The sequence below is a fragment of the Oncorhynchus mykiss genome, chromosome 13, assembly GCF_013265735.2.
Source record: "Oncorhynchus mykiss isolate Arlee chromosome 13, USDA_OmykA_1.1, whole genome shotgun sequence".
Lineage (NCBI taxonomy): Eukaryota > Metazoa > Chordata > Actinopteri > Salmoniformes > Salmonidae > Oncorhynchus > Oncorhynchus mykiss.
In genome coordinates this window covers 72,642,279-72,655,009 of record NC_048577.1, presented here as the reverse complement: position 1 = coordinate 72,655,009, position 12,731 = coordinate 72,642,279, and the positions used below count along the sequence as shown (strand labels likewise).

At 44.2% G+C, this 12,731-nt stretch overlaps 1 protein-coding gene across 7 annotated transcripts in view; it reads right to left on the bottom strand.

The window, feature by feature from the left end:
- Positions 1–12,731, bottom strand: part of LOC118938379 (RNA binding protein fox-1 homolog 1) — a 391,360-nt gene that overhangs the window by 26,277 nt on the left and 352,352 nt on the right. For 5 of the 7 annotated variants that reach the window (XM_036942118.1, XM_036942114.1, XM_036942113.1 and 2 more), the window contains 2 exons: positions 11,823–11,958; positions 6,247–6,286 (listed from right to left, as the gene is read on the bottom strand). In XM_036942118.1, coding sequence (XP_036798013.1) covers positions 6,247–6,286; positions 11,823–11,958 — 176 coding nt within the window. The remainder of the gene's footprint in view (positions 1–6,246; positions 6,287–11,822; positions 11,959–12,731) is intronic. The other 2 variants (XM_036942116.1, XM_036942119.1) reach the window with 1 other exon arrangement.

The following is a 12,731-nucleotide window of genomic DNA, read 5'->3' as shown; positions in this document are numbered from 1 at the left end:
TTACATTGAGCTGATGTAGGTCTATAGACATTGGTATGGCTGGGTGTGTTTACATTCCATTGAGCTGATGTAGGCCTATAGACATTGGTATGGCTGGGTGTGTTTACATTCCATTGAGCTGCTCTAGGCCATTTTAGAGAGTTGGGCCAACTTTTGTCATGTTGAATATTGTTCTAATTAGACATTCAGTTACATAGCACAGTTTAAATATCCCCCACATAATGTTGCTGGGGAGCGATAGATTATTAATTAAAGTGTCATGTAAATGCATCATAATGTAGAAACCTCAAATTCCCAGTTCTCTAAATACCTGACTCAGCAACTCTCTAAATACCTGACTCAGCAACTCTCTAAATACCTGACTCTACAACTCTCTAAATACCTGACTCAGCAACTCTCTAAATACCTGACTCAGCAACTCTCTAAATACCTGACTCTACAACTCTCTAAATACCTGACTCAGCAACTCTCTAAATACCTGACTCAGCAACTCTCTAAATACCTGACTCAGCAACTCTCTAAATACCTGACTCAGCAACTCTCTAAATACCTGACTCTGCAACTCTCTAAATACCTGACTCTACAACTCTCTAAATACCTGACTCAGCAACTCTCTAAATACCTGACTCAGCAACTCTCTAAATACCTGACTCAGCAACTCTCTAAATACCTGGATCAGCAACTCTCTAAATACCTGACTCAGCAACTCTCTAAACACCTGACTCAGCAACTCTCTAAATACCTGACTCAGCAACTCTCTAAATACCTGACTCAGCAACTCTCTAAATACCTGACTCTACAACTCTCTAAATACCTGACTCAGCAACTCTCTAAATACCTGACTCAGCAACTCTCTAAATACCTGACTCAGCAACTCTCTAAATACCTTACTCAGCAACTCTCTAAACACCTGACTCAGCAACTCTCTAAATACCTGACTCAGCAACTCTCTAAATACCTGACTCTGCAACTCTCTAAATACCTGACTCTACAACTCTCTAAATACCTGAATCAGCAACTCTCTAAATACCTGACTCAGCAACTCTCTAAATACCTGACTCAGCAACTCTCTAAATACCTGGATCAGCAACTCTCTAAATACCTGACTCAGCAACTCTCTAAACACCTGACTCAGCAACTCTCTAAATACCTGACTCAGCAACTCTCTAAATACCTGACTCAGCAACTCTCTAAATACCTGACTCAGCAACTCTCTAAATACCTGACTCTGCAACTCTCTAAATACCTGACTCTGCAACTCTCTAAATACCTGACTCAGCAACTCTCTAAATACCTGACTCAGCAACTCTCTAAATACCTGACTCAGCAACTCTCTAAATACCTGACTCAGCAACTCTCTAAATACCTGACTCTGCAACTCTCTAAATACCTGACTCTGCAACTCTCTAAATACCTGACTCAGCAACTCTCTAAATACCTGACTCTGCAACTCTCTAAATACCTGACTCAGCAACTCTCTAAATACCTGACTCAGCAACTCTCTAAATACCTGACTCAGCAACTCTCTAAATACCTGACTCTACAACTCTCTAAATACCTGACTCAGCAACTCTCTAAATACCTGACTCTACAACTCTCTAAATACCTGACTCAGCAACTCTCTAAATACCTGACTCTACAACTCTCTAAATACCTGACTCAGCAACTCTCTAAATACCTGACTCTACAACTCTCTAAATACCTGACTCAGCAACTCTCTAAATACCTGACTCTACAACTCTCTAAATACCTGACTCAGCAACTCTCTAAATACCTGACTCACCAACTCTCTAAATACCTGACTCTACAACTCTCTAAATACCTGACTCAGCAACTCTCTAAATACCTGACTCTACAACTCTCTAAATACCTGACTCAGCAACTCTCTAAATACCTGACTCTACAACTCTCTAAATACCTGACTCAGCAACTCTCTAAATACCTGACTCTACAACTCTCTAAATACCTGACTCAGCAACTCTCTAAATACCTGACTCTACAACTCTCTAAATACCTGACTCAGCAACTCTCTAAATACCTGACTCTACAACTCTCTAAATACCTGACTCAGCAACTCTCTAAATACCTGACTCAGCAACTCTCTAAATACCTGACTCAGCAACTCTCTAAATACCTGACTCAGCAACTCTCTAAATACCTGACTCTACAACTCTCTAAATACCTGACTCAGCAACTCTCTAAATACCTGACTCAGCAACTCTCTAAATACCTGACTCAGCAACTCTCTAAATACCTTACTCAGCAACTCTCTAAACACCTGAATCAGCAACTCTCTAAATACCTGACTCAGCAACTCTCTAAATACCTTACTCAGCAACTCTCTAAATACCTGACTCAGCAACTCTCTAAATACCTGACTCAGCAACTCTCTAAATACCTGACTCTGCAACTCTCTAAATACCTGACTCTACAACTCTCTAAATACCTGACTCAGCAACTCTCTAAATACCTGACTCTGCAACTCTCTAAATACCTGACTCTACAACTCTCTAAATACCTGACTCAGCAACTCTCTAAACACCTGACTCAGCAACTCTCTAAATACCTGACTCTGCAACTCTCTAAATACCTGACTCTGCAACTCTCTAAATACCTGACTCAGCAACTCTCTAAATACCTTACTCAGCAACTCTCTAAACACCTGACTCAGCAACTCTCTAAATACCTGACTCAGCAACTCTCTAAATACCTGACTATGAAACTCTCTAAATACCTGACTCAGCAACTCTCTAAATATCTGACTCAGCAACTCTCTAAATACCTGACTCTGCAACTCTCTAAATACCTGACTCAGCAACTCTCTAAATACCTGACTCAGCAACTCTCTAAATACCTGACTCAGCAACTCTCTAAATACCTGACTCAGCAACTCTCTAAATACCTTACTCAGCAACTCTCTAAACACCTGACTCAGCAACTCTCTAAATACCTGACTCAGCAACTCTCTAAATACCTGACTATGAAACTCTCTAAATACCTGACTCAGCAACTCTCTAAATACCTGACTCAGCAACTCTCTAAATACCTGACTCTGCAACTCTCTAAATACCTGGCTCAGCAACTCTCTAAATACCTGACTCAGCAACTCTCTAAATACCTGGCTCAGCAACTCTCTAAATACCTGGCTCAGCAACTCTCTAAATACCTGACTCAGCAACTCTCTAAATACCTGACTCAGCAACTCTCTAAATACCTGACTCTACAACTCTCTAAATACCTGACTCAGCAACTCTCTAAATACCTGACTCAGCAACTCTCTAAATACCTGACTCAGCAACTCTCTAAATACCTTACTCAGCAACTCTCTAAACACCTGACTCAGCAACTCTCTAAATACCTGACTCAGCAACTCTCTAAATACCTGACTCTGCAACTCTCTAAATACCTGACTCTACAACTCTCTAAATACCTGAATCAGCAACTCTCTAAATACCTGACTCAGCAACTCTCTAAATACCTGACTCAGCAACTCTCTAAATACCTGGATCAGCAACTCTCTAAATACCTGACTCAGCAACTCTCTAAACACCTGACTCAGCAACTCTCTAAATACCTGACTCAGCAACTCTCTAAATACCTGACTCAGCAACTCTCTAAATACCTGACTCAGCAACTCTCTAAATACCTGACTCTGCAACTCTCTAAATACCTGACTCTGCAACTCTCTAAATACCTGACTCAGCAACTCTCTAAATACCTGACTCAGCAACTCTCTAAATACCTGACTCAGCAACTCTCTAAATACCTGACTCAGCAACTCTCTAAATACCTGACTCTGCAACTCTCTAAATACCTGACTCTGCAACTCTCTAAATACCTGACTCAGCAACTCTCTAAATACCTGACTCTGCAACTCTCTAAATACCTGACTCTGCAACTCTCTAAATACCTGACTCAGCAACTCTCTAAATACCTGACTCAGCAACTCTCTAAATACCTGACTCTACAACTCTCTAAATACCTGACTCAGCAACTCTCTAAATACCTGACTCTACAACTCTCTAAATACCTGACTCAGCAACTCTCTAAATACCTGACTCTACAACTCTCTAAATACCTGACTCAGCAACTCTCTAAATACCTGACTCTACAACTCTCTAAATACCTGACTCAGCAACTCTCTAAATACCTGACTCTACAACTCTCTAAATACCTGACTCAGCAACTCTCTAAATACCTGACTCACCAACTCTCTAAATACCTGACTCTACAACTCTCTAAATACCTGACTCAGCAACTCTCTAAATACCTGACTCTACAACTCTCTAAATACCTGACTCAGCAACTCTCTAAATACCTGACTCTACAACTCTCTAAATACCTGACTCAGCAACTCTCTAAATACCTGACTCTACAACTCTCTAAATACCTGACTCAGCAACTCTCTAAATACCTGACTCTACAACTCTCTAAATACCTGACTCAGCAACTCTCTAAATACCTGACTCTACAACTCTCTAAATACCTGACTCAGCAACTCTCTAAATACCTGACTCAGCAACTCTCTAAATACCTGACTCAGCAACTCTCTAAATACCTGACTCAGCAACTCTCTAAATACCTGACTCTACAACTCTCTAAATACCTGACTCAGCAACTCTCTAAATACCTGACTCAGCAACTCTCTAAATACCTGACTCAGCAACTCTCTAAATACCTTACTCAGCAACTCTCTAAACACCTGAATCAGCAACTCTCTAAATACCTGACTCAGCAACTCTCTAAATACCTTACTCAGCAACTCTCTAAATACCTGACTCAGCAACTCTCTAAATACCTGACTCAGCAACTCTCTAAATACCTGACTCTGCAACTCTCTAAATACCTGACTCTACAACTCTCTAAATACCTGACTCAGCAACTCTCTAAATACCTGACTCTGCAACTCTCTAAATACCTGACTCTACAACTCTCTAAATACCTGACTCAGCAACTCTCTAAACACCTGACTCAGCAACTCTCTAAATACCTGACTCTGCAACTCTCTAAATACCTGACTCTGCAACTCTCTAAATACCTGACTCAGCAACTCTCTAAATACCTTACTCAGCAACTCTCTAAACACCTGACTCAGCAACTCTCTAAATACCTGACTCAGCAACTCTCTAAATACCTGACTATGAAACTCTCTAAATACCTGACTCAGCAACTCTCTAAATATCTGACTCAGCAACTCTCTAAATACCTGACTCTGCAACTCTCTAAATACCTGACTCAGCAACTCTCTAAATACCTGACTCAGCAACTCTCTAAATACCTGACTCAGCAACTCTCTAAATACCTGACTCAGCAACTCTCTAAATACCTTACTCAGCAACTCTCTAAACACCTGACTCAGCAACTCTCTAAATACCTGACTCAGCAACTCTCTAAATACCTGACTATGAAACTCTCTAAATACCTGACTCAGCAACTCTCTAAATACCTGACTCAGCAACTCTCTAAATACCTGACTCTGCAACTCTCTAAATACCTGGCTCAGCAACTCTCTAAATACCTGACTCAGCAACTCTCTAAATACCTGGCTCAGCAACTCTCTAAATACCTGGCTCAGCAACTCTCTAAATACCTGACTCAGCAACTCTCTAAATACCTGACTCAGCAACTCTCTGAATACCTGACTCAGCAACTCTCTAAATACCTGACTCAGCAACTCTCTAAATACCTGACTCAGCAACTCTCTAAATACCTGACTCAGCAACTCTCTAAATACCTGGCTCAGCAACTCTCTAAATACCTGACTCAGCAACTCTCTAAATACCTGGCTCAGCAACTCTCTAAATACCTGACTCAGCAACTCTCTAAATACCTGACTCTGCAACTCTCTAAATACCTGGCTCAGCAACTCTCTAAATACCTGACTCAGCAACTCTCTAAATACCTGGCTCAGCAACTCTCTAAATACCTGACTCAGCAACTCTCTAAATACCTGACTCAGCAACTCTCTAAATACCTGACTCAGCAACTCTCTAAATACCTGACTCAGCAACTCTCTAAATACCTGACTCAGCAACTCTCTAAATACCTGACTCAGCAACTCTCTAAATACCTGACTCAGCAACTCTCTAAATACCTGACTCTGCAACTCTCTAAATACCTGGCTCAGCATACAACCAACCAACATGAATACAGGCACATGTGAATGTCATGTGTCCTGAGTGGTAAGTAGAAACACATCTATCTCTGTTACGGTCCTCTACGTCATTCACTGGTAATAATACTTACATAAATATCTGCACCATAAAATCCATCCTGGTAAACAACACTGCAAAGGATGCAAACACAAACAAACACAAACAAAACAAACATCCATATTAGTGCAAGTTGACATGCAGGCACCATTTAGACACCAACCCTGTCTGTCTGTGGAGAGGTTAGTGTGTCCAATCAAGAACCACCAGACATGAGAGGGGTGGAGCCAAACAGGGAAGTTCTGCAGGCACTCTCCTCTTCCTACTCTGTCTCTCTTTGTGAATCCCAAACCAGCGCCTTGCCCCCCCCCCCCCCCCTACCAACTCTCTCGGAGGGCCCTCTGTTGTCACGTGTTGCTGACGAAACTCAGAGGGTGACTTCCAGAGTGACGAGGGGATCAATAAACCCATCAACTTCGGCACTCATGCCGCATTCAAAACAACTGGGAACTCGGAAATCTCCGACGTCTGACTTCAGTGTGTTCAAGACAACTGAGAACTGTGAAAAAAACTAGCTCTGAATTCGATTTTTTAATTTTTTTTACAGTCATCCAACTCTTCTGAATTCCAAGTGGGAAACTCAGACATCTTTCTAGAGCTCCGCTTTCTGAGGCTTTCACTGATGTCACAATTTGACCTCTTTTTTTCCCCCAGAGTTCCCAGTTGTCTTGAAAAGCACCAACACTCCGGACTTGAATGGTGCAATTCATGTTCCACATTTAAATAACAAAACAAGCAAGAAATTAAAATGAACAAATCCCCCCCCCCCCCCCCCTGTCGTTTAACAAAATATAACAGTTAGCATGAGTGCTATGTCATCTTTTATACGTGTCAAGTCAGGACATCGGACATAAACAAACGCACGTGTCATTTAATTAGAAAAAGCCTCTCTATTATTTTGTGTGAAATTGCGCAAACTAAAAAAAAAAAACACGGTGCCTTATGGGATTCCACTTCTCTCTGAAGCTGGCAGCATTGCCTTATGGGATTCCACTTCTCTCTGAAGCTGGCAGCATTGCCTTATGGGATTCCACTTCTCTCTGAAGCTGGCAGCATTGCCTTATGGGATTCCACTTCTCTCTGAAGCTGGCAGCATTGCCTTATGGGATTCCACATCTCTCTGAAGCTGGCAGCATTGCCTTATGGGATTCCACTTCTCTCTGAAGCTGGCAGCATTGCCTTATGGGATTCCACTTCTCTCTGAAGCTGGCAGCATTGCCTTATGGGATTCCACTTCTCTCTGAAGCTGGCAGCATTGCCTTATGGGATTCCACTTCTCTCTGAAGCTGGCAGCATTGCCTTATGGGATTCCACTTCTCTCTGAAGCTGGCAGCATTGCCTTATGGGATTCCACTTCTCTCTGAAGCTGGCAGCATTGCCTTATGGGATTCCACTTCTCTCTGAAGCTGGCAGCATTGCCTTATGGGATTCCACTTCTCTCTGAAGCTGGCAGCATTGCCTTATGGGATTCCACTTCTCTCTGAAGCTGGCAGCATTGCCGTATGGGATTCCACTTCTCTCTGAAGCTGGCAGCATTGCAGGCTCAGTAGAAGTGACTACCGGTGGGGCTAATTAGCCCCTACACCCTCTATAGTTTTACCTGCATTTGGGACACTTGTGCAAAAGGAGGAAGTGAGTGTGAACACGTAAATGGGGGGCAAAGGGGAACGGGGGGGATTTGGGATTCAGTCTTTCTCTGAGGTGGTAACGAGGCTGGGGAGGTCCAGAATGTGCATCTCGGACCCCACACTAGGAGTCAAAGGGGGCCTTAGTCGAAACGCCAATCGGAAAACAGTTAGTTGAACTAGTGAACAGTCCTAAAGGTGATGTCACTACTGTCACTGCTAAATACCTCATCTTCCTACCACATTCTGATCAGACTGTTGAAACAACTCCTCGATGACAAATAATCATGTTCCATTTAGCAGACACTTTTATCCTAAACACCTCATATATTTTACGTGTGGGTGTGGCCCCAGTGGGAATCACCACCAACAACATTTGGCTCCAAGCGCCAAGCACCAAGCTCCAAGGTCCAAGCTCCAAGGTCCAAGCTCCAAGCCACAAGGTCCAAGCTCCAAGCCACAAGGTCCAAGCTCCAAGCCACAAGGTCCAAGCTCCAAGCCACAAGGTCCAAGCTCCAAGCCACAAGGTTCAAGTTCCAAGCGCCAAGCACCAAGCTCCAAGCTCCAAGGTCCAAGGTCCAAGCTCCAAGCCACAAGCTCCAAGCCCCAAGCTCCAAGGTCAATCCCCAAGCTCTACTGACTGAGCCACACAGGACCTCATGATCATGATGATTATAACATTTACATCTAGTATTTTTCCCAGGTCCATCTGTTATCTCTCTCTGTCTCTGTTATGACACTCTGCCTTCTGGTCCTCTGTGACCAAGATAAAGGAGACGAGACCAGTTTAAACTGAGAGTTTCTAGGTATCGTATATATGTGTGTGTGTGCTTGTGTGTGTTGTGTGTGTGTTGTGTGTGTGTGTTGTATGTGTGTGTTGTATGTGTGTGTTGTGTGTGTGTTGAAAGTGTGTGTTGTGTATGTGTGTGTTGTGTGTGTGTGTGTGTGTTGTATGTGTGTTTGTTGTATGTGTGCGTGTGTGTGTTGTATGTGTGTTTGTTGTATGTGTGTGTGTGTTGTGTGTGTTGTGTGTGTGTGTGTTGTGTGTGTGTTGTGTGTGTTGTGTGTGTGTGTGTGTGTTGTATGTGTGTGTGGTGTATGTGTGTGTGTGTTGTATGTGTGTTGTATGTGTATGTTGTGTGTGTGTGTGTAGTGCATGTGTGTTGTGTGTGTGTTGTATGTGTGTGTTGTGTTGTGTGTGTTGTGTGTGTGTGTGTGTGTTGTGTGTGTTGTATGTGTGTTGTCTGTGTGTGTTATATGTGTGTGTGTTGCATGTGTGTGTTGTGTGTGTTGTGTGTGTAGTGCATGTGTGTTGTGTGTGTGTTGTATGTGTGTGTTGTATGTATGTGTTGTGTGTGTTGGTTGTATGTGTGTTTGTTGTACATGTGTTGGTTGTATGTGTGTGTGTGTTGTATGTGTGTGTGTGTTGTATGTGTGTTGTGTGTGTGTTGTGTTTGTGTGTTGTTTGTGTGTTGTGTGTGTGTGTTGTATGTGTGTTTGTTGTATATGTGTTGTATGTGTGTGTGTTGTATGTGTGTTGTGTGTATGTGTATGTGTTTGTGTGTGTGTGTATTGTGCATGTGCTGTGTGTGTGTGTGTGTGTGTGTGTGTGTGTGTGTGTGTGTGTGTGTGTGTGTGTGTGTGTGTGTGGTATGTGTGTCTGTGTGTGTTGTGTGTGTGTCTATGTGTGTGTGTGTGTTTTTTGTGTTATGTGTTTATTGTGTGTGTGTGTGTGTGTTGTGTGTTTATTGTGTGTGTGTGTGTGTGTGTGTGTATGTGTGTGTGTGTTGTGTGTGTTGTGTGTTTATTGTGTATGTGTGTGTTGTGTGTGTGTATGTGTGTGTGTGTGTGTTGTGTGTTTATTGTGTGTGTGTGTGTGTATGTGTGTGTGTGTGTATGTGTGTGTGTGTTGTGTGTGTGTGTGTTGTGTGTGTTGAGTGTTTATTGTGTGTGTGTGTGTGGATGTGGATGTGTGTTGTGTGTATGTGTATGTGTGTGTGTGTTGTGTGTGTGTGTGTTGTTTGGTATGTGTGTTGTTTGGTATGTATGTTGTGTGTGTGTGTGTGTGTGTGTCTCAGCAGCAATTAGATGTGTTTTAGACTGTTTGCTCGATCTCTGATAACATCTGAAATGTCACAACATGGAAAGAGCATTCTGCTTCGGACAGATTCATTTGACTGCTCTCTGGGACTGGTGTGTGTGTGTGTGTGTGTGTGTGTGTGTGTGTGTGTGTGTGTGTGTGTGTGTGTGTGTGTGTGTGTGTGTGTGTGTGTGTGTGTGTGTGTGTGTGTGTGTGTGTGTGTCTCAGCAGCAATTAGATGTGTTTTAGACTGTTTGCTCGATCTCTGATAACATCTGAAATGTCACAACATGGAAAGAGCATTCTGCTTCGGACAGATTCATTTGACTGCTCTCTGGGACTGGTGTGTGTGTGTGTGTGTGTGTGTGTGTGTGTGTGTGTGTGTGTGTGTGTGTGTGTGTGTGTGTGTGTGTGTGTGTGTGTGTGTGCGTGTGCATTTGTGTCTGTCTGTCCCTAGTTGGTCGCATAATTTCATTCCCAGTCCGCTCATCTCCCTCAGACTGCCATTTGTAATAGAAATACCCCCAGCTCTGCATGAAGGACTCCAGATTGGGCTTTCATGAGAGCAATTAAAGGAGTGGACCAGAGTTCATGGAAATACTATCTATGTCACCTATCTCTATGTCAAGACTCCGCTAGAGTGTCTTAAATCAGCCGGCACTTCTGGCTGGGGGGGCAAAGTGTTGTTCATCATTTGTTAAGTTTAGTAAAATAACATTCAGCCTCCTTAGACACCAGATGCAATTATGAAGAGAGAAAATAAAGACTGGAAAATTATAATCCAAATCATATTCAGCCTCCGTCTGTTAGAGCTATCATCCTCTAGGGGATGAGGGTGGGGGGGCTATTAGAGCTATCATCCTTTAGGGGATGGGGGGGCCCTGTTAGAGCTATCATCCTCTAGGGGATGGGGGGGGGGTGCCCTGTTAGAGCTATCATCCTCTAAGGGATGGGGGGTAGGGAAGAGGGAGAGGGCCCCCTGTTAGAGCTATCATCCTCTAGGGGATGGGGGGCAGGGAAGAGGGAGAGGGCCCCCTGTTAGAGCTATCATCCTCTAGGGGATAGGGGGGGGGGGGGGGCACGGAAGAGGGAGAGGGCCCCCTGTTAGAGCTATCATCCTCTAGGGGATGGGGGGCAGGGAAGAGGGAATGGTCCCCTGTTAGAGCTATCATCCTCTAGGGGATGGGGGGGCAGGGAAGAGGGAGAGGGCCCCCTGTTAGAGCTATCATCCTCTTGGGGAAGAGGGAGAGGGTGTAGGGGGCACGGGGAAGAGGGAGAGGGTGTAGGGGGCACGGGGAAGAGGGAGAGGGTGTAGGGGGCACGGGGAAGAGGGAGAGGGTGTAGGGGCAGAGGGGAGGCGGGCCTCTCTCCAAATCCAAAGACAGCAGAGAGCTATAAGCACTGGGTGGAAGTTACCCACAGATCCCCTTCCCCCAATCCTAACCCTAACCAATAGGAGGGTACACAATAGACCTTAGATCAGTGTCTGGAGGCAACTCCATCCCAAACACTACAACCCCCAGAACCCCCCAGCCCAGACTGACGGTCATCTCACAGGAGTCTGTGCAAGGTCAGGTGCAAGTCTTTGGGCCCGATCACATGCTATGGGGTGGCTTTCTCTGGTGGGGTAAGATCAGCATGCACTGCTTCTGTCCTCTATCCCGAAAACCCCATTTCACATCATATACAGACACAGAGAGAGACAGTTAGAGAGAGAAACAGAGAGAAAGAGAGAAGAAGAACTAGAGAGCGAAAGAAAGAAAGAAAGAGAGAGGAAGAGAGAAAGGAGAAAGGAGGAGGATAGAGAGAGAGAAAGAAAGAGAGAAAAGAGGAGGATAGAGAGAGAGAGACAAAGGGAAATAAAGACAGAAAGAGAAGATAAAGAGAGAAGAGAGGGATACTCACCCTCCGTATGTGGGGATGTGAGGTGGGGGTGCGGCTGCTCTGAATGTGTTGTAGACCGTACGCCCTCGACCTCTTAGATGGGCCCCTCTGTAGGCCGCCACCGCTGCACTGGCTGCTGAGTAGGGGAAGCCCGGTACTGGAGGGGGGGGGGGGGGGGGGGGGACAGAGAGAGAGAGAGTACGGTAGAGAGAAGGGGTGAGAGAATGAGAGAGAGAGACAGAGAGAGAGAGAGAGAGAGAGAGAGTATGGTAGAGAGAAGGGGTGAGAGAAAGAGAGAGAGAGACAGAGAGAGAGAGAGAGAGAGAGAGAGACAGAGAGTACGGTAGAGAGAAGGGGTGAGAGAAAGAGAGAGAGAGAGAGAGAGAGAGAGAGAGAGTACGGTAGAGAGAGAAGGGGTGAGAGAGAGAGAGAGAGAGAGAGAGAGAGAGAGAGAGAGAGAGAGAGAGATTATCATTTCACAGAGATATGCTTCAGTGTTCTGTGTAAAAAATTGCAGCAAGATGAATTGTAAATTCAGATGACATCGATTCAAGTCAAATATTAAAATACTAAAACTGCACAAAACAAACACTCTCCCTATTCCCTACATAGTGCACTACTTTTGACTACAGCTTATAGGGCACTATCTAGGTTATAGGGAGTAATTTGGGACACAACCAGTGAGTTAACAGGATTAGAGCGTGATATCTCCAGAATGGACCAGACTGTCCTAAAGACACCAGGCTGTCCTAAAGACACCAGGCTGTCCTAAAGACACCAGGCTGTCCTAAAGACACCAGGTATATTGACAGGAGAGTCACAAGGTAAACATCTTCTTATTGATTGAATTATGCATGGGCACAACAACAACAACAACAGACTATGATGCCGGGTCAATGTTCTCATAGTCTGACAGGTAATATACACTAC